General features: G+C 35.1%; 3 protein-coding genes and 1 long non-coding RNA gene across 8 annotated transcripts; 1 reads left to right on the top strand and 3 right to left on the bottom strand.

The window, feature by feature from the left end:
* Positions 1-4,711: 4,711 nt before the first annotated feature.
* Positions 4,712-10,344, bottom strand: LOC110011853 (uncharacterized). Of its 3 annotated transcripts, XR_002286901.2 has the most exons (5): positions 9,938-10,344; positions 9,437-9,850; positions 9,259-9,352; positions 8,583-8,643; positions 4,712-4,947 (listed from the first exon to the last, which is right to left on the bottom strand). It is a non-coding gene; the product is annotated as an uncharacterized LOC110011853 (long non-coding RNA). The 3 variants fall into 3 exon arrangements; XR_002286900.2 differs by having other exon boundaries at positions 9,259-9,850; positions 9,938-10,343; XR_002286903.2 differs by having other exon boundaries at positions 9,259-9,842; positions 9,938-10,343.
* A 1,944-nt stretch (positions 10,345-12,288) lies between these two features.
* LOC148788470 (uncharacterized) lies at positions 12,289-18,371 on the bottom strand. Of its 3 annotated transcripts, none has more exons than XR_016065081.1 (4): positions 17,293-18,366; positions 16,641-16,753; positions 16,007-16,098; positions 12,289-12,635 (listed from the first exon to the last, which is right to left on the bottom strand). XR_016065081.1 is itself a non-coding variant. In XM_088879387.1 (4 exons), the coding sequence occupies exons 3-4, from the start codon at positions 16,184-16,186 to the stop codon at positions 12,447-12,449; spliced, it is 369 nt and encodes a 122-aa protein (XP_088735513.1). In that variant the 5' UTR covers positions 16,187-16,753; positions 17,293-17,355; positions 17,807-18,371; the 3' UTR covers positions 12,289-12,446. The 3 variants fall into 3 exon arrangements, 1 of the variants encoding a protein (XP_088735513.1); XM_088879387.1 differs by having other exon boundaries at positions 16,007-16,753; positions 17,293-17,355; positions 17,807-18,371; XR_016065082.1 differs by having other exon boundaries at positions 12,289-16,753; positions 17,293-17,355; positions 17,960-18,369.
* A 1,076-nt stretch (positions 18,372-19,447) lies between these two features.
* On the top strand, positions 19,448-23,036 carry LOC105160351 (pentatricopeptide repeat-containing protein At2g13600-like). Its single transcript, XM_011077681.3, has one exon. The coding sequence runs from the start codon at positions 19,567-19,569 to the stop codon at positions 22,123-22,125; it is 2,559 nt and encodes an 852-aa protein (XP_011075983.1). The 5' UTR covers positions 19,448-19,566; the 3' UTR covers positions 22,126-23,036.
* ISI1 (binding protein) lies at positions 21,965-25,075 on the bottom strand. Its single transcript, XM_020693286.2, has 5 exons — positions 24,642-25,075; positions 23,588-23,793; positions 23,199-23,297; positions 22,647-22,720; positions 21,965-22,488 (listed from the first exon to the last, which is right to left on the bottom strand). The coding sequence occupies exons 1-5, from the start codon at positions 24,919-24,921 to the stop codon at positions 22,263-22,265; spliced, it is 885 nt and encodes a 294-aa protein (XP_020548945.1). The 5' UTR covers positions 24,922-25,075; the 3' UTR covers positions 21,965-22,262.
* Positions 25,076-25,363: the final 288 nt, after the last annotated feature.

Genomic DNA, 25,363 nt, shown 5'->3' with positions numbered 1-25,363 from the left:
CGTAGATGACATGTGAACTAATTGTAATAGTTTCGTTTTGTGGTGTTTTATGCGAATATATATATTTATAATCTTGCAGATGAGAAATTAATTGTGTTTGTTGTAAAGATGAGATTACGTATCTATATTCAGCAAGAATTGTATTATGTGCATATTTTTATATATATAAATTAGGATTTACTTTAAGTATAATATTTAGGGGATATACAGTTGAGTACCATTAGAGGGTGCTACAGGGTGTTTTAAGGATAGTGCTAAACAAAGAATAAAAAACTCGTATTTTCACAAAAGTACAGTGCTAAAGATGTATTTTTCGAGTTTCACATACCAACATGCTCGTATAGGGTACGTTAAGGGTAATAGTGAATAAATTAACTTAAAAAACTCGTATCTTTTACTATAATTTTTTTCTATTTTTTACTCTTTCTGAAAAATAATATAACATCTATAATGCTAAAAATTAGATCATTATAGATGTATTTCCTTAATCCATACATTAACAAGCCCCTGACATGGTGTCAAGGGCCGCCGCACTCTCGGTACCCTTAACGCACATTCGGCTATTCAATCACTCAACCCAATCGACCAACAACTTTCGTCGCAGAGGCTGGACTTCCGCAGTCTTAGACTTTTAGGCGTAGGTCTTTTGTTTTGTACATGTTGTACGCTTGTAAATAGTTTTGTTTTCTCAGGAGGACGTTATGCCTCTTGAGTTGCGATGTTCAACCTTTTTTGTATCTATTATTGTCAATACAAAAAATCTTTTTAAAACTATTATAAGAGGGAATAAATTTTTGAAGCTTGGTGTAACCTACATACTAGTGTCCCTCTCAAGGCGATCCCCTTGCGCTAGCATCATTTGTACAATGTATATGCATTCCGCTATTCTTAAATCCACATTCTGAAACATATGTTCAATTTGCTGCTTATTGTTGTTGCAGATGTCGCATTCTATGTTGATATTCTTGTCGGCACGCGGTGCTAGTGTCGATGGGAGTTTTGTTATTGTGTTGCTATTAGGCAAAAGTAGTCATCTACTATGGACTGCTAGCCACATGGTGTTGTTTCCTCCGCATTGCGGAAGGCACCTCGTGAGAAGTGGTATCAAAGCCTCGGCGCCTTCATGTGATCGAAGCGGGTTGCTGCGACCCCAGCAAATTCTACTGTGAGAATGGCAGGCCAAGATACTGAGAGCCCGAGATCAACGGTCCTACCTAGTTGTCCAAGAAATAGTAGAGCATCAGAAACAGGTTTGATTTGGTAGAGATATATATGTCCGCACATGCTTGATTTGCCAACAGGATAAGGCAGACCATCAGAAGAAGGCTGGTTTGCCCAATCACTACCCATCCCAAAGATACTCTGGCAAACCGTCTCTATAGGCTACATTTTTAGATTACCTAAGGTGGGAGACTTAGGATTCATCATTGTTGTGGTAGACCGGTTATCCAAATGTTCCACTTTCTTCGCAGCCACAAAACATGTCACGGCAGAAGGGATGACTCATCTCTTCTTCAAGCATATGGCCAAATATTAAGGCTTGCCGAAGGATATGTTAGTGATTGGGACTCCCGTCAAACTAGCATTTTCTGGATCGAGTTGTTCAAACTCCTCGGATCCAAACTTTCAATGAGCTCGAGCTATCACTCGCAATCTGATGGCTAGAGTGAATGCTTCAATTCTATGCTGGAGAAATAGCTCCGACACTTTGTCCGCGATACACAGAAGGATTAGGTGAAGCTCTTGGATATTGCTCAACTGTGTTTTAATGCCCAAAAGAGCTCTTCCACCAACAAGAGCGCTTTTAAAATTATGACTGCAAAACAACTAGTCCTCCCTCACACCCTCGATTTTGCATAAGGTGTGAGATCCTCTCTCGCTCGAAGTTTTTCTCAGGAATGTAAACTGAATAGTTGACATCGCCAGAAGTCACCTGGACAAAACTCAGAAGTAGATAAAGAAGTATGGAAATAAAACCACCTCTTCATCGAGTTGAATGCAGGAAACCTTGTGATGGTAAAGGTCCCAGACCGGAGATTATAGAAGTCATCAAGGGGGAGAAATCCTTGGTGATGCAAAAATATATCAACCCATTACATATCATCAAGCGTATTGGAATAGTGACCTACAAGGTAGAGTTGCCTCCCTGGTGGAAAATCCATAATGTCTTCCATGTGAGCTAGTTAAATAAATATTCAGCAAACAAGGAGGACGACGCCCGCAATCAACCCAGATGCCCGTCACTTGAATTGACGAAGATTAAGGAGAAGATGGTTGAAGCGATCCTAAATCACCGAGTTACGAGGACCACAAAGCGCAATTATGCATAGTACTTGGTGAAATGGAAGGGATGCAGCAACGAGGAGAACACTTGGGAGTTGGTGACAAAAGAGTTGTTTGCTAAGTTAAACAAATGTGGGTAGATGAGGTAGTTTTCCATAAGACAAAATAGGCAAAAATATCCAACCCAAAACCCTCCCAAAAGGAGGGGTCTAGATCTATGTCCGAAGGCAGGACAAAAATCAAATGACCCCTCCCCTATAAAGGAGTCATACGGATGATAGCTGGAGGACCCAATGGAGGCAATCGCACCATGCCGAAACGCACGGATGAGAGAGGCACATGACATAACCGTGAACGAGGTATTGGATGTGGAGGCAATAAAGGACACCCCCTCATCCAGTTCGGACAAACTGAACGATCGGCCCCTAAAAGCATTCCACTATGATTCTCTGATCATCACTGAATTATTAGCCAACTATGAAATAGGGTGAATTTTTATAGATTCAGGGAGATCGGCACACGTATTATTTAAGGAAGCCTATGACCAGATGCAGTTGGGGGACATCTGCTTGATAAAAGTGAACACCTCCTTGTATGGCTTCGTGGGGGAGGTGGTGCACCCTCGTGGCATGATCTAAATCCCAACAGTTATATACATCAACATGCCCTCAACCTAGGGTAAGAATAGTGTTGAACCAATTGAATAAATCTCCTATTTTTGTGAGTTTGAGCTAGCTGCTTAGCTTCCCTCCACATACATATGGGAACGTATTTGCGTCCATATGGCAGCCACGCTAGCCTTTTCTCTAGGCCTATGGTAAGCCTCCCGACTCCTTCTCTAGACCTGGCTAAACGGACCTTCCTATAAGACCCTAACTTAAGCTCCTTTTCCTCGGGTCGAGTGTATTCTTAGGTTTCGACTACCCCTTCTCCATGATAGCCCTCTCCCTTAGGCCGTGCGAATTTTTGGGGTGTCATTTATAATAGGACAAAAATAGAACATAAAAAATATATTTTTCAAGTAGTGCTCATCATCACGCACTAAGAATGGGATATGACGTGTGACGTGTTGAACAAATTCGTATTTTCTAACTACAAATACATTTAGTTTTTAATTCACTTAAGAAAATAAATTATTAAAATATATAATGCATAATTAGAATGTTAAATATGTAATTTAAAAGCCTCGCACATCAATATACTCCCAGCATGGGATGGGCTCAGGATAGTATTCAACAAATAAACTAAAAAATACGTATTGCAAATTTCACTACATTTTACTCCTATTTAGAGAAAATAAATTATTAATGTATACAATGCAAATTATTAAAGTGTTAAAAATCAAATTTTCAAATTCTACACATTAACATACCACTAGCATAGGGTGCGCAGAATGTTGTGGTCAACAAATAAACTTAAAACGCTCGTACTTTTGATTATAAATTTCTCTATTTTTTACTTTTCTTTGTGAGCATAAATTAATGAAGTATATAATGTAAAAAGTAGAGCATTAAAGATGTATTTTCAAACTTCGCACATCAACATGCCCATAGTTTGGGATATGTCGAGAGTAATGCTAAACAAATAGACTAAACAAACTTATATTTTTTATCCTGCTTAGCAAAAATAAATCAAATAAATTCAACAATACAAAAGACTAAAGAGTCAAATATGTATTTTTCGAACTTCACACATCGACATACCCTAAACAAAGGGTGTTCTGATAGTGGTGTTGAAAAGAGAAATTTAAAAAACTCGTATTTTTTACTACAATTTTCTCTAGTTTCTTACTCTTTGTGAAAATAGATTAACAAAATATATAAATAAATATTAGAATATTGAAAATATATTTTACAAACTTGACACATCAATATGCGTCCAGTACAAACGTGTGCTAGGTAGAGTTGACAAACATATAGATGAAAAAGGAACTCGTATTATTCTACTACAAATTTTTTTACTTTTAACTCATATTAAATAAGATATATAAAACAAAGAAGCATTAAAGATGTATTTTTCCAATCTCGAATTTGTTCATGCCCCCATGCTGATGGTACTTCCGAACGAGTAAACTAAACAAGCTTTTTTACCATTCAATATTGTGAAACATATATAAATCGTACAATTAAAAACTTATGTATTTTCTATAATGTTATTTTATATTCATACCTTGTAAAAAATTAAAATATTTCTCAATTTTATTGATTTTTCTTTTATTTCCATTCAGTATAAATTAAATATTTCTAAAAAAATTTATGCTTAACAACAATGCACTTGCATTTTACTAGTTGATAGAAATAAGGAAATGTACGAAAGTTAGAAATTTTACTTCTTTGGACATAAAACGAATAACAATCTTTATGCTTTAGGTAGAATACAAGTACAATCTTTCATATCATACAAAGAATGCTGAAATTCTACAAACAACGAGTGCTAATTTACATTTAAAAAAAAATCTTCTAAAACCCATTAGGCATATTCAGAAGATAATCTGAGACAGGTTCGTCGCTATGAAACAACTCCAAGATAGGTTCGTCGGGCGAACTCTTTTGTTGATATCAACTTCAATGGTGTCGTATGATACGCCACTTCGACTACATCAGTCGATGACCGATATTAGCTTAAACCATGCTTCCGAAGGCAATCCTTTGCTCTAATGTCAACCTGAAGAAAACAAAAGGATGAGTCTTTGTAAGTAATACACAACGCAATTGTAACATGGAATCTATGGTCTATCCATACTCGTTTATTAAACCTCAAGGCGCTAGAGTCTATATTTGGTTTTTCAGTTCTATGCTTATCTAATAACACCGTTCACTAAGAATAGCGCGGAAAACTAAAGGTCGAAATAGTAATTTAAACACTCAACTAAAACTGCTTCACTTTGATTGATTAAAAAAATGCATTTTAACATCATCTAGAACCAAAGTACTGTATCTCTCTCTTCCCCCTTGTCATTTTCTAACAAAAAAAGCAACTGTTGTCCCTATCCATTCCCTCTACAAATTTTCCCCCCATATTTAAAATTCAAGAAATGACAAAACCATTGGATTTTTCTTTGTACACTACAAGAACTCAATATGTGACTAATTTCTACAGAACCTTCACATTCTCACCATTCTCATTTGGAAGACATAGGATTATGAATTTTGAGACAACTTTAAATGTGTTGGATGGGGGAGACATTAGAATTGAGGCCTTCACGGGAGATCATCCTCCACTACTTTTGTTGATTTATTCTTGATTCATAAATTGTGTTAGGTTCCCATGTTGCTGTCTCAAAACTTTTTGTTTGTCATAACATTTATGATTCTTGTATAAATTTTACAAAACCACCATATTGTTCACATTATTGACATCTGGACTTTGTAGGTGCATCACAACAAATTTATTGGAATGTTGTTATTATACAACCACAAATTAATTCACTTGTGAACTTAGAAAATAAAATAGCACATACTAAATTGATGAATATTTGTCTAGATGCCAAGTATATTTATTATTTTCATAATTCCTTTGACTACGTATCTTAAAAATCTTTTTCAACATCTTGATAAGTACAAGCATTAATAATACATATCTTTTGTTATCATTTATCACAAGAAAAATTAATTATTCACTTCTTTGAAAATCAAAAAATATATTTTACATCAATCCATTTTTCCAAAAATAGGAAACTACATGCATCTTAAGTTTTCAAAGAACTAAAAAAAATATTTTAAATCAGTTATTAGTTACAAAAATAAAAAGTTTAACACATTTATCAGGAAGTGAAAAATTACGATATTTCATGCATTTTAAAAAAGCAAGTAGATGAATAATGATTAAATGCATTCCAAACTTTGTCCATTTATACTTCGTTTTCTTTGAAGAGAAATTAGTACACACTTCATACCATTTTGAAAACTTCATTGGGTTAACAAAAAAACATTTGATATGAGAGAACAAATCTTTGAGTAAAAAAGAAAACTAAATTGTGGGTAATATAAATAAAAAGAAAAAAAGTTCTCCATTTTAATAATAAAAAGAAAAAAAGTTCTCCGTTTTAATATTTATAAAGTTACCAAAAGTTTGTGTTCCTTAAAAATCATTTAACAAAATTTGAAATTACAAATATTCACAAAAAATTACTCATCTTGGAACAGAAATTTAAATTTGGCATCTAGACAACCATTCAACATTTTAGCATATAGCATTTTATTTTCAAGGTTCGCAAATCAAATAATTTGTTGTTGTATAATATAAATTTTCCAACATATTTTTCTACGATACACCTGCAAAGATGACGATGTTACTAACATAAACGAATGTGATTTCTGTAAAATCACACAAGGATAATAAATGTATAACAAAAAATTTTGAAACCACCACATGAAGAATACCCAACTCAATAAATGAATAAGGAATAAGTCCAGGAGGTATGTTCTCCAATTTAAGTCTCAACCCAATGATTGCATCCTTCACATTTTGAGCAACCTCAAAATTCAATGATCCTATTATTTCCAAATCAAAATGGTAATAGTGAGGGATTTCCACAGAAATTAGTGCAGTAAATTCGAGTTTTGTAGTTTACAAAGTATAAAATCAATAGTTTCAACCTTTCTCGATTTAAAAATATGAGGAAAAAATCAGGAGAGAAGAATTAATTGGGCACTGGTTACCTTTCGTTAGAAACATGAAGAGAGGAAGATGAAGATACAACTACCATTAGGTTCTAGAATGTCGTCAAAATGCATACTTTTAGCAACCAATTAAGCCGAATTAAGCCTTTTATTTCCAGCACTATGCTTAATGAAACGAAGCCATTTAGCTCGCACATAACTTGCCAACCAATATATTCTAGCCCCTCTGTGTCTCAATAAACGATTATAGATCACCTATACTTACTTATATGCTTGGCTTGCATAATCAAATATTGGATGTTATATACTAACTAATGCTTCACGTGAAGAACCAAATAAATGCATGCCACATGTATTACTAGAAAATGATATACCAAGTAAGGTGAAACCCTTTTATAATTATATGCTACATGCGTTGGGAGCAAAAAACTAGCCTCCATAGTACATTTCTGGCATTCTTTGAAAGGCATAAGCAACAGAATTATGAAAAAACTAACACACGGAAAAAAAGAACATCGATAAATCATTCAGGCATTCTTTGAAAGGTATAAGCAACACATACTGCGTAAGGAAGAAACCTTTTTGGATGCACATCACAAAAATAATTATGTTGGTTCATCAACTAGGGGACTAGCAATTGGTTTACGAAGCTTCATCACAGTAGAGTTAAGATCTCTTAAAGTAAAGCTCAAATAGAAGAAACAGAGAGTAGAGGGATGGCACCTAGATTTCAGAGAATCACATTTATGCATCAAGATAATTAGTGCAGTAAATTCTTATTAGGTGAAATTGATTGGTATCAAAGATAATACTAGGAAAAGCATATACATTTCTTACTGCTCCTAAAATAGATCGCTGATTTCGTTACCTACAGAGCTTTCCAAAGATTTCAATAAAGACCAAGAGTGGCATGACAATGAAATCCATAGAAAGGGAGTTGCATTAACCATGATCACCTATAGGCGAAATAACCGACATTTTCCGACCACAAAATCATTTCATAGCTATAAATATAATAAATTCAAAAGAAAAGGAGGTCACATCCACAAAACTGATAGAAAATAGAGATTTTAAAAACTCTAAAGCTGTCGAGACAAAGCAAAAGCAAGCCAAAAAAGTGAGTTAAAGATTTCTCAATGTGAACTATCCAATTCAATTAGAAAGACAACTATGTGAAAACAGATTGGGTTCCGGAAAGTCATGGAATCAAAAAGGATATCATTAGTTGAGGCGTTACTTACAAGGACGAATGCACATAAAATATCATGCCTTATCTTTTCAAGATATTGAAACACGACTTGCCTCGAGGATGAAAAGTGTCAACTGCAATCAATCATCAGTCAACATACATAACTAATAGATGTAAGTGATCGTACAATGAATATTCAACTGTAGGGGCAGAAATTGTAGCTGATCATATATATAAGCTAAACAATCTTTCCCAAGTATATATGAAAAAATGTACATATGCATCACCTAATATCATATGAAAATATAAGAAAGTGCATATTCTTTCTCTTGTTTCTTTTCTTTTCTAATCTTCCTTTTGTTTTTCCTTTTGGTGGCTGGGGACTTGAAGGGTGTAGATACTTACACCTATGTTTTCAGTTACATGGCTTCCACCATGTCACATTTAAAAATCTGAAAAATATTTACTGAGACATAGTAATTATTTACCTGGCGATAGCGTAGGTGATGTATTCTTCATTTTCTCTAGAAGTTCTAGAAGCACTGGTGCCTGAAAATAGAAGAAATTAAATTATTTCCTGAAGTGAAGTCTGGTGACATAATCCACAAATCACCAGTAGAATCGTTGTTAAGACATAATAATTTGTTCACCAAAAACCTTTCTTAAACAAAGACAAAAGTAAGAGAAAGCACGCCAAACGATTAATAGGAAATTCAATATGAAAATAACAATGAACATTGCTTCAATGCAGGAATCTGCTTAAGTTACAAAAAGCTTGATATCGCAACCAGAAATTAAATCTCACAGAAAATGACCCAAAAACATGTAATTTTTCTTGAAAATTTCAGCACATATGAAAAGGAAAAATAGGGCAAACTTATGAAAATAAAGCCTCTAATTGTAGGAAATGGAGGATCAACCACAAAGGCCACAGCACATTACTCTTGTAAATAGAGCAATGTATTCAAGAATTTCTAAATAATACCAATGATTTAGCATTACCAGAAGAAAACATGAAAATATATATAAAAAAAGGGAAGGAAAAAAAATAGTTATTTCACCAAGAAGCATGCAACACATGAATTCACAAGAAGAGTAATCAGTTGTACCATATCAATAATCAAAATCTAAATAACAAAACTGAAAATAAGAAAACGGGGTGACCTCTCCGAATGCCAAGAAGCCAGGAACACAAGATGATGAATTAACGAGTCATTTTTTGAGAAACTCCAGTCAACCCCACCCACGTACTTGAGGACTGCGAAAAAGCAAGAAATTGAGTGAATCTTGGATTGTCTCCTGGCTGTAATTTCAGAACCTCAGGGTCCTCTGTCATTGTCACCTTCAATTCTTGAAATCAAGAAATCGATTTATGGAGTTTCTTGTTTGGGTTAATGAGAGACCATCAAAGATGGCTCTGATACCATGTAAAATCTTGAGCGGAAACGATGGAAGAAGAGGGAAGAGTGCTCATTGAAAACTGTAGAGCAAGAATCAAGAAAGAAATTTTGATTTCTGTAGTTTTCAGTTCAGTGTTCTTCAGAAGAGGCGAAGATACATATATATATACAGAAACTAACACGACTTCAACTAGTCGTTACGTTTACACTTATAAAAACGCTATTGCGTTGTCTTACTTAACAATCAGACTGAAGAAAACGTAAAAGGTGAACAAATTGCTACTTGTATGCAAAACGTGATCTGTCTTCTTCTTCTTCTTCTTCTTCAGGTCTCTGCACTGCTTCATTCTGCAATTCTTCACATGCAATTATATTAGTAAAAATTATAGGGATACAAGAAAGGAAGCAATTACAATAGGAAAATGTGGAATTGCCAAACTTACTCAATCAGAAGTTGGGGAGAGATGTTGTTATTTCCTGAAGTGGAAGTGTCTTCTTCCATGGAGATGGTGGAAGAACGAAATCAAAAGAAAAGGAAAGAAAAATGTGGAATTGTCAAACTTACTCAATCAGAAGTTGGGGAGAGATGTTGCTATTCCCTGAAGTGGAAGTGTCTTCTTCCATGGAGATGGTGGAAGAATGAAATCAGAAGAAAAGGAAAGAAAAATGTGGAATTGCCAAACTTACTCAATCAGAAGTTGGGGAGAGATGTTGCTATTCCCTGAAGTGGAAGTGTCTTCTTCCATGGAGATAGTGGAAGAATGAAATCAGAAGAAAAGGAAAGAAGAGAAGAAAGAAGAGACTGTTCTTCTACCGCCCACCAATGTCTTCTGATATTTATGCTTATATTCCCTCGGCCACACTTTTATTTACAATTTTCACTTTGGATCAAATCCAAGATGACGGATCTTAAAAAAGGTTTTCACTTTGGATCAAATCCAAGATGACGGATCTTAAAAAAGGCCTTCATCACAACCTAATACTTCGGAGCTCTGAGAGATAGCTGCAAAAAAGGACAAGAGATAACAGAAAATATGCAAAAAATAATATTTTATAACAAATTGAGTATGTCAAGTCAATTTTTTAATTTTTCAATTTTTCAATTAGGAGTCACTTAGTACCCATATCAGTTAGGTTATCTTTAGAACCGATTTTTCAAGATTGATGATTTCTTTTCTAACAAATGTCTCTAATGAAATGAAAAGATTGGATTTATAACAATTGGATTTCTGATAATTGGCTATCAGAGAAAACTATAAGTGTTTTTATTTAGAAAACTGAATTGTTTTAATAATCCTTCAAGCTAAATAGCTAAAGTTGTGATTTCCAGGTAATGCATGCTACACACAAAGTAAACATATAAGAAGTAGTTGATTTTCTTACTGTCCCTATCATTTGCATAATTGGAATTCACATAGCCAACTAATTTTGCACCTTTAAAGCATTTCGAGAATTAATACCAGAACTAATAGAGCCATTCAAATATCTAAAAAGCATTTAAGAGCTTCCTAATGAGGAAGGCCTAGATTTGACATATATCTACTCAAACAATTAACAACATATGCAATATCAGGTTTAGTACTAACTAGAAGATACATGACAGAGCCAATTGCATTTGAATAAGGAATATTTTCATGTGTTCTTTCTCAGAATCTGTTTTTGGAATTTGGTCTTTACATAGTTTAAAATGAGGAGCCAAAAGAATAGAGAATGTTTTGAGTTTGACATAGAAAATTTTTCGAGAGCAGATTTTACATAAAATTTTTGGTTTAAGAAAATCGTAGAATTTTTTCTATCCTTTTCCAAGTCATTCCCAAAATTTTTCTGGAATTACTTTCAAAGTTTTTGCATAAATTCTTTTGGAAACATTCAATCATGCTTATGCTAGGACTGACATTCAATATGTCATCCACATAAAGTAAAAGAAATAGAGGGACGAGATTATCGCATTTAAAGTACAGACAAGGATATAGGTGCTATTTTGGAATTTTGAAGAATGAATGAAATGATCAAACTTCTTATTCCATTGTCTAGGAGACTGTTTTAATCCATAAAGTGATTTTTTCAGTAAGCACACATAATCTGGGTTTTTTGTCATTAACAACACCACAAGGTTGACTCATGTGTATTTGTTTATCCAAATTTCGATGCAAGAAAGCAGTTTTAACACCCATTTGTTTGAGGCCAAGATGTGACGTATATCTACTGTACCAAGTTTGGAGGAAGAAGATTAAAATATATACTTTCTTCTGTTTTGGTATAGAAATCGAAAAGAAGATCAAAAACGTGAAAATAGATGTTCTGATCAGAATCAAACTCATATGCTCTGAAAAGAGGAAAAGCACAGAATTCTTTACGTATTTCTCACTTATTCTACAGCATGTGGACTTTGTTACACACACTCACCCCTTTCAACTTTTAGTATTTCATATATTTTTGGAGATGACAGTTTATGTATACGCGTGGTTTCAAAGGGGAGGACGTTGCCATCGTGGTGCAGTGACGAAAAGAAGGTGGAAAGAAAAGAGAAAATTAAGAGGAAATAGACAAGGAAGTTTCTCTTGTGTGAATCCTTTCAAAAATTTGACAAGTTTAATGGAGCAGGCTGCCTTGATTTTCTTGTCTGTTTTTGGCTCAATAGCATTTTATGTGGAAATTTGAAATTGATGCAGGGAATTAGTGTGCCGTCCGCATGGAATAGTTGACTTATACAGGAAATTAGTGCCTTTGCAATTTCATGGAATTTAAATACCTCTTGGCAGCCAGGCAAAAAAGATTGGATGGGAAATTAAAATTTCATCTCAACCAGCAACGTGGGATTGCATTTTCTTGGAGAAACATTCCTTTTACATCTTTCTAACTATGACTTCAAAATTCTTAGGCGCCTAATTTTAAATATCATAAAAGCTAAAATACTAACAAAATATTCTAATTTACAGTAGGCAAGACTCCTCATTTGTCCTCGAGAGCCTCATATTCAGAATCACTTGAACTCATCAGGTGGATACTGGTGCGTACAATTCGGAAAAGCTCTTGGGTTGAGAACTTGAGATCGTCTTCAGTAGCGTTAGGTGTTATACGGAAAGCCATTTCCCTCAAGTATGTCGACTTCCAATTGCAATCTTTCGATCTAATGTCAGCCTGTAAAAATAAAAAAGAAAAGAATGAAAAAAACATGCAATCTCTCAACATACTCGTCCATGAAGGCTGAGGTGTTTAGAGTCTTTATTTGGTTTGCAATATGTGCTTACTTGAATAACCTCATGTTCCTAAGAGTTGTGTGGGCGTTCAAAAGATTGATGTAAGAAACTTAAATACTAAACTAAACACACATTGGCTGGCTCAAAGGATGCACCTTGACAACATTTAAAACCAAATGATAACCTATGTAACTACACATTTCTCTCTCACTTTTCTTATTGAATAATAAGTCCATGTTCCTATTGGTTTCGTCTATGTCAATTTTTTTCTCATATCTGAAAATCAAGTAAAGTTTAATGCCATTGCATTTTTCTTTTGTAAACTTTAAAAACCAAAAGTCCCCGATATCTGTTATTAAAGCTCTACGTTCTCGCCATTATAATCTAGAAAGAGTGGGAATACAATCTTTTGAGGCCTTAGAGTATACTGCGGATGCAAGTTGGAGAGTTGAAACCTAAATTGGAGAACAATTCTCCACTAATGTTGCAAATTTATTCTCGATTATTCTTATGTTAAATTTTGTTCCAAGATTTGCTTTTTTAGAAATTTTTCGTTGTCATAAATTTAAAATTTTGTACAAATTTTACACAATATCATATTTATTCATGTTATTGACAGATGAAGTTTGCAAGTGCCCCACAACAAAGTTTGCTAGAAAATCGTTATTGTATAAACCACGACTTATTTTACTTGTAAACATCAATAATGAAACATCACATACTAAAATATTGAACAGTTGTCTACATGCCAATTTAATTAATCTATTTTCAAATAGATGTATATTTATACTGGCAAATATTAATATAGTTAATAATGTCTCTTGTTAATCAGCGTCTTCAAAAATTTATGAAACATTTAACACAAATGTGACATTTCATCCATTTAATCAAATGAATGATTTTGAAGTACTTTTTATGATTATAAAAGCTATTCATATTTAGTTTCAATACAACAAAAATAAAATATGATTTTTCTTGGAGGTCTAAATATGCGACCATATCATGCAATTACAGAAAAAGAATTATTAGATAGATTTTATACTTCATTACTTATATAATTATAGATACAGATCTATAGAGATTTTTTTAAAAAATAAATAAATACATTGTGCAATCTAATCTCATGCTGATTTGAAAACAAAAGAGTTGATGGTGGAAGAACATTTTTTCATACTAGCAATTGGACAAAATTCATGCATATACAAGTAAAAAGCTTGTAGTAAATTCACTATTTTAGAAAACAAAAGCATTTGATAAGACAAAACAAATTTGTGAAATATAGACTATAGTTAATTCCTCAAATGCAAATCATATAATTTCTCATGTATGAGACTATTATAGTCACCAAAACTCCATGTTCTTTAAAAAAAAGTTTCACAATTTTGCAAATTATATATAGTACAAACTACCAAATCTCGGTGGAAAAAAATAAAAATTAGCATTTAGACAACCATTCTATATTTTGATATGGTGTTCCACTATCAAAGTTCACAAATAAAACAGTACATGATTGAACAATAAAAATTTTCCAACAATTTTTTATGTGATACACCTGCCAAGTGAAAGATGTCAACAACATGAATAAACATGATGTTTGTGTATAATTATACAAAATGATAAATAAATGACATCAAAAAACTCCAACGCAAGCCCATGAACAAAACCCAACACAACGAATAAACCAAGATAAATTTACAAAAACAAATGGAGGTTTGTTCTTCAATTTAACACTAAACTCCTACACTTGCATCCTCATATTCTAATATGACCCAAAAATTGCAATTCCTATCTCTTCCAAATTACAACAATGATAATGTTGAACTTTTCACAGAAACCAAACAGAGCTTTAGGTTTTGAAGTTTACAAAGTATAAAAGCAATGGTTTCACCTTTATCTTGACTTTCAAATATGGCAAAAGAATTAACAGAGAAGAATGAATAGAAAACATGACTTACTTTTCAGTTAGAAAAATAGAAAGAGAAAAATATAGCCACACCGGCCACCATTAAGCTCTAAATATTGTCAAAATACATACTTTTGTGATTCCCACACAATTTTTAAGAATATGAGATTATTTTAGTTCGCACAACATTGACAAACCAAATTTAGACTCCAACCCTCAGCCTTCTAATAGACGAGTGTAGATCACCTATACTCACTCACATGCTTCACTTATACAATCGAATAAATGCATGTTAAACATATTACCGAAAAACGATTTCTCATATAAGTTGATAGTCTTGTGTAATTGCATGCAATATGTGTTATGACTCACCCGAAAAAAAAAAAAAAAAAGAATAGATATTGCCTTCGTATCATATAGTATGCATTAAGACAAAATTGTAAAGAACCTGAGATATGAAAATCATTGGGTGCCACAGTGTCCGCCTATGACTGAAATCATTGCTCATAGCATTCTCCAGTCGAAAGGCATAAACAACATGGCAAAAGTAATTCACGATCAAGAAACCTGTCTAGATGCACTTAAAAAAGTATGCTCTGTTGGCCCATCGATTCGGCCAGATTTTTAAACTCAAACTGAAAGACAACATACAAATGGCCCTTACAGTCCAATATATATACACACACATATAAAGTTAGGAGATAGGCTGAAACTGATGATAACAAGGATCATAGTTGGAAATAAAAACTTACTTATGTTTCAGAAAGTGACACATATGTTGATTAAAGTCAAGTTGTCACTACATGACTTCCCATTACCTTCGAGTAGTTGTAACACATAATGTCGGGTGTTTTGCTATCCTTTTCTGCAAACTGACTGAAGAGGGTTAACAGATGTTTTAAGGATGAACCTCAGGAGACTAAGAGCAGGCATGCTGCTCCTAACCAACTGGCGTGCATGAATTGGGGCACATTTTGAAGGTCTAGGACACAAAATAGAAAAGTACAACTTTTTCCAGCTTGAGGGCAGCAAGCAAAAGAATCTGCCAAATGTTACACCGTACCTCCCCTCGATAAAAGCATTCCTTTAGAGCACTTTTTCGAGGAGACCACGACATTCATGTGTATCATTTGAAAACAATAGTGAGTAATATTCATTTCATATTGATGGAACAATTATATAGGTCTCATCAAGGTTCAGAAATGCAGTCAACACCAGGGCATCAAATTTATACACACTCAATCATATAGATGAATAGTTAATTGGCAAGCTTCCAGTAACATAAATAAATCTATGTGGGTAGACAAAAGGATCTACATGCACATATACATACCTTATATAATATATATCTATATACCTATACATATATATATGTTAAGAGAAAACAATTCAACAAAATTCTGACATACCTTGACAACCAGAGTTCGAAACGAAAATATTGCAAATGCGTCTACACCATTCAGGTAAGCCTTAACCTCTGGTATACCTGAACCAGCAGCCTCTGGTGCCACCAAACCAGTGACCAAACTTGATAAAAATGTCAAGCCAAGATTTGAAGAAGCAAACACAATGAAAACAACAACAAACATGTCCACACATTTAAACCTGATAAATATACAGGAGTACACACATATACCATCACAACAAAATTGGGCAAGGAGACAAGGGAATAGGGAAGAAAATGTAGCAAGCCCCAGGTTGGGGCATCAGTCTAGATCTGAGCTAAATAACAGAACCAAAGATCTCAACCAAATATGAAATGGACCTTTTCCTTTCAGTTCAGTCTACAGACCTCCAAAAATGGAGCAATTAGTAATGCTAAAAGATATGCATATGAAAAGGCATGATGAAGAAATCAATAACCATAGACCAAGAAGGTTTAACTGAAGCTCAACAAGATAAACATATTTCAGAAGCATGTGAACTTAAAAAACAAGAGTTTTTCTTACTTTCTAGCCAACATCATATTAGACGTTATAACAAATTTCACACCAGCTATATATTTTCAATGGCAAGGTTGTTGAGGAACCCAAGGAGACTCACAATAACTCCAATAAGAAAACAAAAGTGTCCACTTGATAAATATATACTGAAATATATCAACTGTTCCCATAGCCCTCCACCAGTCTTGCTTGAAAAAATCATTCTCAATAATCCTGCAAATAGAAACTTCACTTCAGTTAGATGGCAAAAGCTGTCTGATGACTAAAAGCCAAAGGACAAGCAACAAGAGGTAGATGATTCTCAAATCAATTTCCCAGTTAAGGTAGGATCAATCTAAAATTGAACACGATTTATGTCCACTGGATTAATGGATAACTCAGACAAAAGGCTAAGACATGTCTATATAATCAAGTAAATAGAAAACAAGACCTCGATGACCATGAAAATCCACAGGTGGAGGACCGAAATTCCTCAACCATAAAATCATTTTGAGAGCTATATATAATCTAACAAATTTGCCAAGAGCCAACTTCATCCACAATCAATGGCAGTCGGCCCATAGAACATGGTTTTAGGGCTAGCCTAACCATTGATTAGCATTAAGAATAAGTGAAATTGGCAAAACGTCACATACATGACTGCAAGAACAAGTGCAAAATGTACAATTCAATTGTATTCACACATTATGAATCAGATACATATGATAAGCTTTAAGAATGATTGAAAAATATGAACTAAGGTAATTAGTCACCTGGGGATACAACGAAAGTGCCATCTTCTTCATTTTCTCCAGAAGTTGTAGAGGCACTGGAGCCTGACAATAGAAAACACTAGAATATTTCCGTCATTTTTGTAATAGAACCACAAGGCACTAGCAATATCATATCTAATTCACTGCAACCAAAAAGAGAAAAAAGAACCATATCTAATTCACAACAATTTTTCGACCGCAAAGTTTTCTTTAACCAAAGATGAAAATAATAGAAAAACACATCCATGAAAACAGGGAAATGAAAAGCAGAAACGACAGTGCACATCCTTTCAAAGGAAAATTAGAGATAATGGCGTAAAGTCTTGTAAACAACACCAATTCGTTTGTGGATATTTCCAAGATTTAACGTCTCCACAAGAAAACATGGGGGAAAAAACAAAAAAAGGGAACCGGTTATTTCATCAGACCAAGAAACCATGCGGCACAATGAACTCACAATTGCAGACCCTACATAACAGAACTAAAAACAAGAAAGTGGGTTCATATTCGAGACCTCCCTAAAAAGCAAGACGCGAGTAATATAAGGAATTAAAAGCCAAAGAATGGTGGAATCTCCACGCAAAACTTCAAGAAAAAATTCAAAACCACACGCGGCGGTTAACGGAACATTTTCAAGAAACCCCCAAAAAACACCAGCCACATATACACATGAATCTTGATCTTTCGATTTCCAGTTGAATTCGTCCTCCGGGACTAATTGAATTCTTGCATTCAACAATTCTTGGTAAAAGAAAAAGTGTCGAGAAGAAGAAGAACAGAAAAAGAAGTTGTAACTTGATGATTGAAGACATTGATTTATACATATAGGGAAGAAGGAAGAAGCAGTTTCACAACGGCTAGTAGACTAACAAAGTAAAAAGTTGCTATTTCACTAACTAAGGCGTACAAATCCTAATAACAACTCTTATAGACTGAAAAATACAACAATGTGTAAAAAGCGCTCTTTCACTTAAAAAGTTGTTAGTGTCAAGACCCCAGCTTCAGCAACTTCTACCATCCTTAGTCTCCAGGTTGTTGTTCATCATCTTTCAAGCTGTTGTGTTTCTGCTTCCGTGCATTATTACAATAGTGAAAGAAAGACAATATTTCTTTGCACCAGCGCAATAATATATAACACGTTACATATTCTTTATTAAAAAAAAAACTCGCTATAATAATCATTATCTAGGCAAGAATTATGAAAAGATGGAAATGTACGTTCATTTGACTCTTATAAAAAAGTCGATATTACATCTCAAATTATAGTAATATATAACACGTTACATATTCTTTATTAAAAAAAAAACTCGCTATAATAATCATTATCTAGGCAAGAATTATGAAAAGATGGAAATGTACGTTCATTTGACTCTTATAAAAAAGTCGATATTACATCTCAAATTATAGATATACTATGTATAATCTTGCGCAATGTATTATCTTGTATATAAACAATTATATATATATATATATTGAAAATATAAATATTAATATATAAATTTAAAAAAAAAAAAGGAGAGTAGGATTTGAGAGGAGAGGGTCCGAATGGGATGGGATTTGGAGCAAATAATAATTATAAATATTTTATAATTATTTAAAAAATTATCTCTTGCAATAGCTCGTTTTAAGGAGGTATTTATTAACGTATTTATAGTTTTAGAAGGGTATACATAATTTTTCAAATAACGATGAAATATTTGTAATCAAGACAAACACCAAAAGAGCCTTTTGTAATTTATCCTTCATTTTAATAAGAAAAATACATCTCCTAATTATTATTTAAATTACAAAAATATATTTGAGACATTAGTATGGCACACGAGAAATTACAGAAAAACACAATTGAGATTACAGGGGGGGTAAGGGGCTAGGTGGGGTAGATAGTTTTTTTTAATATATAATAATAATATATTTTTAAAATATTAAATAATTTATATATAATACAAGTTAAATAATTTGTTGAATATAAACCTTTTATTTTTTTAAAATATAACAGTTGAGATTAATTGATTAGATCTAACAATCAATATTTTAAAAACAGGGGAATTTTTTATTTTTTTTTTTTGTAGATTTTTTGAAATACAGGAGATTTTATTCATTTTGTCTCTATTTTGAGTCTTACACGTAATTGTCACGTGTAATTTACTGATTAAAACATCAATGATTCCAAATTCCTATCTTTCGTCTCATCCTCTACTGGATGACATGTAACTATAAGGTCTTACCCTCATTATTGCTACAGTAGTGGATTAATGAGATATTGACAATCGCGATATGTTTTCACAGTTTCAACCTGTCATTCACGCGCCGCCGGAGCCAAAGTTAACCACCCAATCTCGTGTTGAATTCCGCAAGGTCATTGGCCGGCTCTCCTTACAGGGAGTAGGGACGAAGAAGCAGCATCCGGAGCAATGCATTTCCCAGGCTCGGACCAGTCTTCCATTTCTCGATGGCAGAGTAAATTCCACTGCCTACGCTTCGGTACTCGATTCCTGCAGCTTTGCTGAGTTCGGAAAACAGGTGCACGCACACTTGCTGAAAAATGGGTTTCATGGGCGGGAATTTGTTCAGACCAAGTTACTGCAGATGTACGGGAGATGTGGGTGTGTCGATGATGTGACTCTTGTTTTCGACCAAATGCCTGACAGAAACTTGTACACGTACACTGCGATTCTCAATGTGCTTTTAGATGTTGGGCTCTTCCAGGAAGCTTTCATGTATTTTGAAAGATTGCTGTTTGAAGATGTCGATTTGGAGTTCTTCATTTTCCCTGTGGCGTTAAAGATTTGTGGTGGCTATGGTGGGGTTGAGTTGGGGATGCAATTGCATGGAGCTGCAATGAAGATTGGACTTTTGGGGCATATTTACGTGGGAAATGCTTTGATTGACATGTATGGAAAATGTGGGAGCTTGCACGATGCTCAGAAGGTTTTCAATACTATGCTGGAAAGAGATTGTGTTTCTTGGAATTCAATGGTTACAGCTTGTGCTGCTAACCGGAGGGTGTTTGAAGCACTGGATGTTTTGGAGGAAATGTCGACAGACACTTGTTTGATGCCGAATTTTGTTTCCTGGAGTTCTTTGATTGGTGGATTTGCACAGAATGGATACAATGAGGAAGCCATCGAGACGCTCTACAAAATGAGAGTCGCAGGATTTCAACTGAATGCACGAATTCTAGCAAGTGTTCTTCCTGCTTGTGCGAGACTGGGGAAGCTGAAGCTAGGCAAGGAAATATACGGATACATCACAAGGCATGGGTTTATGTCAAGTCCTTATATTGTGAATGGATTGATAGATCTGTACCGGAGGTGTGGTGATATGGGGAGTGCTTTTAAAGTCTTTTCTAAATTTTCGGTGAAAGATGAGGTCTCTTTCAATACCATGATAGCAGGATATTGCGATAATGGAGAAATTCTTAAGGCAAAGGAGCTCTTTGATATGATGGAATCTGAGAGCAAACCAAGGGATTTGATTTCCTGGAACTCAATGATCTCTGGATACATAGATAATCTCATGTTCGACGAAGGTTTGAGAATGCTAAGAGACTTAATGAACAAAGGGGAGATTGAACCTGATTCTTTTACCTTGGCCAGTGCTCTTGGTGCTTGCGCTGAGATAGGTTCTCTGAGATTGGGAGAAGCAATACATTCATTTTGTATAGTCAGAGGCCTCCAATCGAATCTGTTTGTTGGTGGAGCATTGGTAGAAATGTACTGCCAATGCAGGGACCTGGAGGCTGCACAAAAAGCCTTAGTTGAAGTACCTGAAAGGGATATAGCAATATGGAACGCTTTCATTTCTGGATACGCTCGTTGCAGCAGAATTGAAAGCATTCAATGCATTCTGGAAAGGATGAAAGGTGACGGATTAGAACCAGATATATATACTTGGAATGGAATAATTGCGGCATATGTAGAGAATGGCCACCATGAGTTGGCTCTGCAGTTATTCTCAGAGTTGCAGGCTTCAAATTTGAGGCCTGATATCTACACTGTTGGAATAGTTTTGCCTGCCTGCTCAAGGCTAGCTACTATCGAGCGAGGTAAACAGGTTCATGCACATGCGATCAGATGTGGATTTGAATCAGATGCATATATTGTAGCTGCTCTCATAGATATGTATGCAAAGTGTGGCATTATGAAGTCTGCTGAATTGGTCCACAATAGGACCAAAAAACATAATCTGGTCACCAAGAATGCAATGCTCAATGCATATGCCATGCATGGGCATGGGGAGGACGGAATTTCTTTCTTCCGTGAACTGCTGATTGAAGGCTTTAAACCAGATAACGTGACTTTCCTAGCAGTTCTTTCTTCATGTGTTCATGCAGGATCGGTTGATATTGGACTAGAATTCTTTGGTTTAATGGGGTCTTATTGCGTAATACCAACAATAAAACACTATACATGTATGGTTGACCTACTGAGTCGAGCTGGCCAGCTCAAACAAGCAAATACGATGATTGAGAGAATGCCCATGTATCCTGATTCAGTGATTTGGGGTGCCCTGCTTGGTGGCTGTATCATCCATGGGGATGTGGATCTAGGAGAAATGGCAGCACAAAAGCTCATAGAGTTAGAACCAGACAACTCAGGTAACTATGTCATGTTGGCAAACTTATATGCTTCTACAGGTAAATGGCATGAACTTCGAAAAATAAGACAGCAAATGAATGAGGATGAACTGCATAAAAATCCAGGGTTCAGTTGGATCGAGGATAAACATGAAAGTCATGTCTTTATGGCATGCGACACATCTCACAAGAGAGCTGAAGAGATTTATGAGGTATTGGACAATTTAACAGCACAAATGAGACTGGAGCAGGTCTAATATGATGTTTCGGTGCTGTAAATCTTATGTACAACAAACATGATACAAGAGAGCACAATCACTCACAGTCTGCGAGACATTTTAAGTGCTTGTGAGAATCATTGTGATGCCAACAGCTCCATTCTCGAAGTTTGCTTTCAGTAAAGATCAATTGACTCAAGAACCCTACGGGCTTGAATATGTAAAGCTGTCAATCGTTGATCCGGATCTAGGGTGGATCCAAATTGGCTTGCTGCCCATATTAAGGAGGCAGATTTTTCCCCCAGGAATCGCCTTACATCCTCGTGTATTGTCATCATTGGAGGTGTTTCCCTTCCATTTACATGTCCAATAAGAAGCAACAAAAATTCCCCGCATTTCAACCTGATTGCATAACGATACTATCAAGCATTGCAAGATGTGGATGGAAGTATATCTAAGCTCATAAACTTATGCTAATGGAAATTGCAGAAGCAAAGCACTCAGGCTGGAAATGTTTGACTTTCAGCAAGAAGTTGGAGATTATCACAAAACAAACATACCTTAGATTTTCCTCTACTTGTTTATCCCTTATCAGAAGAGCAACTTCCTCAATGCCATTGCATGCCTCAAAGTCCTGAGATGTTGAAGTAGAAGAATCAATGATCAAGCAACCAAACGCGTAAGTCCATTTTAGGTATAGAAGTGCAAATAGTACTCAGTGCAATTCAATGCCTCCTGATATTGCAATTATTGTTCTAAAATAAGCAGAGCATGGACACCAGGACAGTCCACATTAGTTTCATTTAAGCAGCCGGAAATGTAAATGAGAAAAACTCTTATTCTGGTGTTCTTCATTGTAGATGTAAAGGCATCCAACAGTAATGTTCTAGAAATGTAAGAACTGAAACATTTGTAAACCTGGGAAGAAATGAAAGCAAGGAGTAGGCTTAGATTGTATGTAGAATAGCCAAAGCAACACTCGAGGCTCAGATGAGATCTTATAGATTGACCTTATGTATTGCCAGAAGAACATTTTAGGGAAGAAAGGGTAACAAAAGAATGGTTAGAGTGTAGAATTTCTCAACCATTTGCTGGGATATACTGAGGCATACCATTTGATTGGAAGAGGAATCCAGCATAATTGCAATTAAGGCATCAAGACATGCACCTTGCTCAAGTACTCCGCGAGTTGATAAAATATTCATCAAAACCTGCCATACATTATTGCAAGTAAAATCTGTGATAGGCAAAACATCAAGAACTTGCCATAGCTGGATCAAAATCAATAAGCAGATCATAGAACTTAAAGTATGCCATCCCAAAAAAGTTTGAAGAGGGAAGCATCTTCAATATTCCCAACAAGAATCCCTGGACTTTTCACTTCCACTCATTTACCATTGATTGCTACGTCTCACATAGTTAAAATAAATGTCACAAAAAGCTGACAATGATGATTTAATATTATCAAGACAAATGCAAAAGAAGGTCTCAGTTCACATACCGTAATTGCCTTGTGTTGATGAGCCAAGATGGTGCTCTCAGGATGCAGAAGACAACATCCTTCAAGCAGTCGTAATGCAAGAGCCACTTCGTCATCAGTTGACGGACTAGTTATCTTCATAGGTTCCACAGTAAATATGTGACCCAAATTAGTCACAGTCTGATCCTCAACCTCTTTAAGTGAGTGTTGAAAAAGAACTGGCACCACTATTAATATAAAAGCAAACCATTAGTAGCCATATTTAGTTTAAGATTATGCAAAGAACAGAACAACATGAGTTCCGATAATATGGTCATCGTCTGGAGGCAATATCACAGCGAACATTATCACTCTAAAATCGAGTTATTAAAAGGGACCCGGTGAAAGGGAAGAAGATTTGCACTCCTTTTGAGTTCAGGATCAAAACAAGGAAAATAAGAAAGAAAAGTATACTGAAGCCAGACAAATCATCCTCCATTTTCTTTTTCCACTGAACAACACTAGAAATAAAAATAATTTCACATATATAACTGAATATGGTGACATTAAATGAATACTTCAAATATTTATAGTGAACAGCTCATTCGAAGAGGTACTTTAATTTATCATCATAACAAGCCAAGGCTCAATACCTTCTACAGTTCAACAACGAACGCCAGCTTGAATAGATTATGTGAGAAGTTGAGTGGTGATGAAATGAATCCAGATATAATGCCATGCATGCTTCTTTTTCTCTGGCTTTAACCTTGAAGTTCAGTTTGTTACAGAAACAAACTCAGTTTCCTCTATATAAGGAATCTTTGAGCAATGCTTAACCGATGGGTTTTTCAGATATTCAATCATTTATACCCCCAATTATGTAAAATCAACCACCGAATATACGATCCGGCATTGACTCCAAACTATAAAACAGATCTAAAGACCTCCATTACAGCTGAATAATTGAATCCCACACAACATTGAATAACTGCGTGATTATTGCAGCTTCTAAGATCAAATTAACAGAAAATCAAATTCAATTGTGGAACCTCATCTTACCCGCAGGAGAATAAACTAGAAAATTACGGAAAAATACCTTGGAGTTCGGGAATGGATTGCGAGTGGCAGAAGAGATTAATCGTCTCATCTGATTCAGCAACGGCTCGGAGGAACTTGAGAATGCTACGGAGTCCACGGATTCGGAGGAACGAGAACTCGGCGCGGGCTTCTCGGAGACCGGTTCGAAGTGCGAGTGTCACCTCGCGATACAGTCTCTGCTTGTCGAGCGATTTCACCAGCTCAAGAACCGGTGATTGCGGCTCCGCTTCCGCCTGCGAGTTCAAGGTCTCGCTCCAAAACGGCTTTTTCAGGTACATTATTATTTTCAATAAATCTGTTTTTGATTTTCTTTGGAGGGATTGGAGCCGGAATTAACCTGCCGCAGAGCGGAGAGGCGTCATTTCTATGCTAAGACACGACTTTAGATTGGGGAGTTGATGTCGCATTACTTTGCAGATGTTGGTTCAAAATACTTTAAAATAAATACCCACATTGGAATTTTCCATACTGAGAAGTTATATTTTAAGTAATTATATATTACACCAAGTTTTTAAACAAAACAATGTCTAAGCAAGAATCTAATCTTGAGATCAGTTCAAAATTCTGAATTCTACTCTCAGTAATTGCTGAAGAGTTCGGTTTCCCCTGTTATGAAGCTTCCAAGGATGCTGAAGATGCAATAAGGTCGCCCTGTTGTTGACACAGATATGCAAGAGCTAGATACCAAGTCATATATGCTCAAGAGTTACAGTATTTCCA

Source organism: Sesamum indicum, linkage group LG4 (assembly GCF_026168435.1).
Source record: "Sesamum indicum cultivar Baizhima isolate 11 linkage group LG4, ASM2616843v1, whole genome shotgun sequence".
In the NCBI taxonomy this organism is placed as follows: Eukaryota; Viridiplantae; Streptophyta; class Magnoliopsida; order Lamiales; family Pedaliaceae; genus Sesamum; species Sesamum indicum.
The sequence above is the reverse complement of the archived record's forward strand: the minus strand, read 5'-3'. Positions and strand labels throughout refer to the sequence as shown.

Excerpts from the sequence above, each read along its gene's own strand:
- LOC148788470 (XM_088879387.1), bottom strand. The coding sequence starts at position 16,186 with ATGTTTGTTGTTGTTTTCATTGTGTTTGCTTCTTCAAATCTTGGCTTG. Across the intron at positions 12,636-16,006 it reads TTCGAACTCTGGTTGTCAAG|GCTGACATTAGATCGAAAGA; the intron begins GTATGTCAGAAT and ends TTATTTTTACAG.
- ISI1 (XM_020693286.2), bottom strand. The coding sequence starts at position 24,921 with ATGTACCTGAAAAAGCCGTTTTGGAGCGAGACCTTGAACTCGCAGGCG. Across the intron at positions 23,298-23,587 it reads ATCAACACAAGGCAATTACG|GTTTTGATGAATATTTTATC; the intron begins GTATGTGAACTG and ends AATGTATGGCAG. Across the intron at positions 22,489-22,646 it reads CAAGTAGAGGAAAATCTAAG|GTTGAAATGCGGGGAATTTT; the intron begins GTATGTTTGTTT and ends TTATGCAATCAG.
- LOC105160351 (XM_011077681.3), top strand. The coding sequence starts at position 19,567 with ATGTTTTCACAGTTTCAACCTGTCATTCACGCGCCGCCGGAGCCAAAG.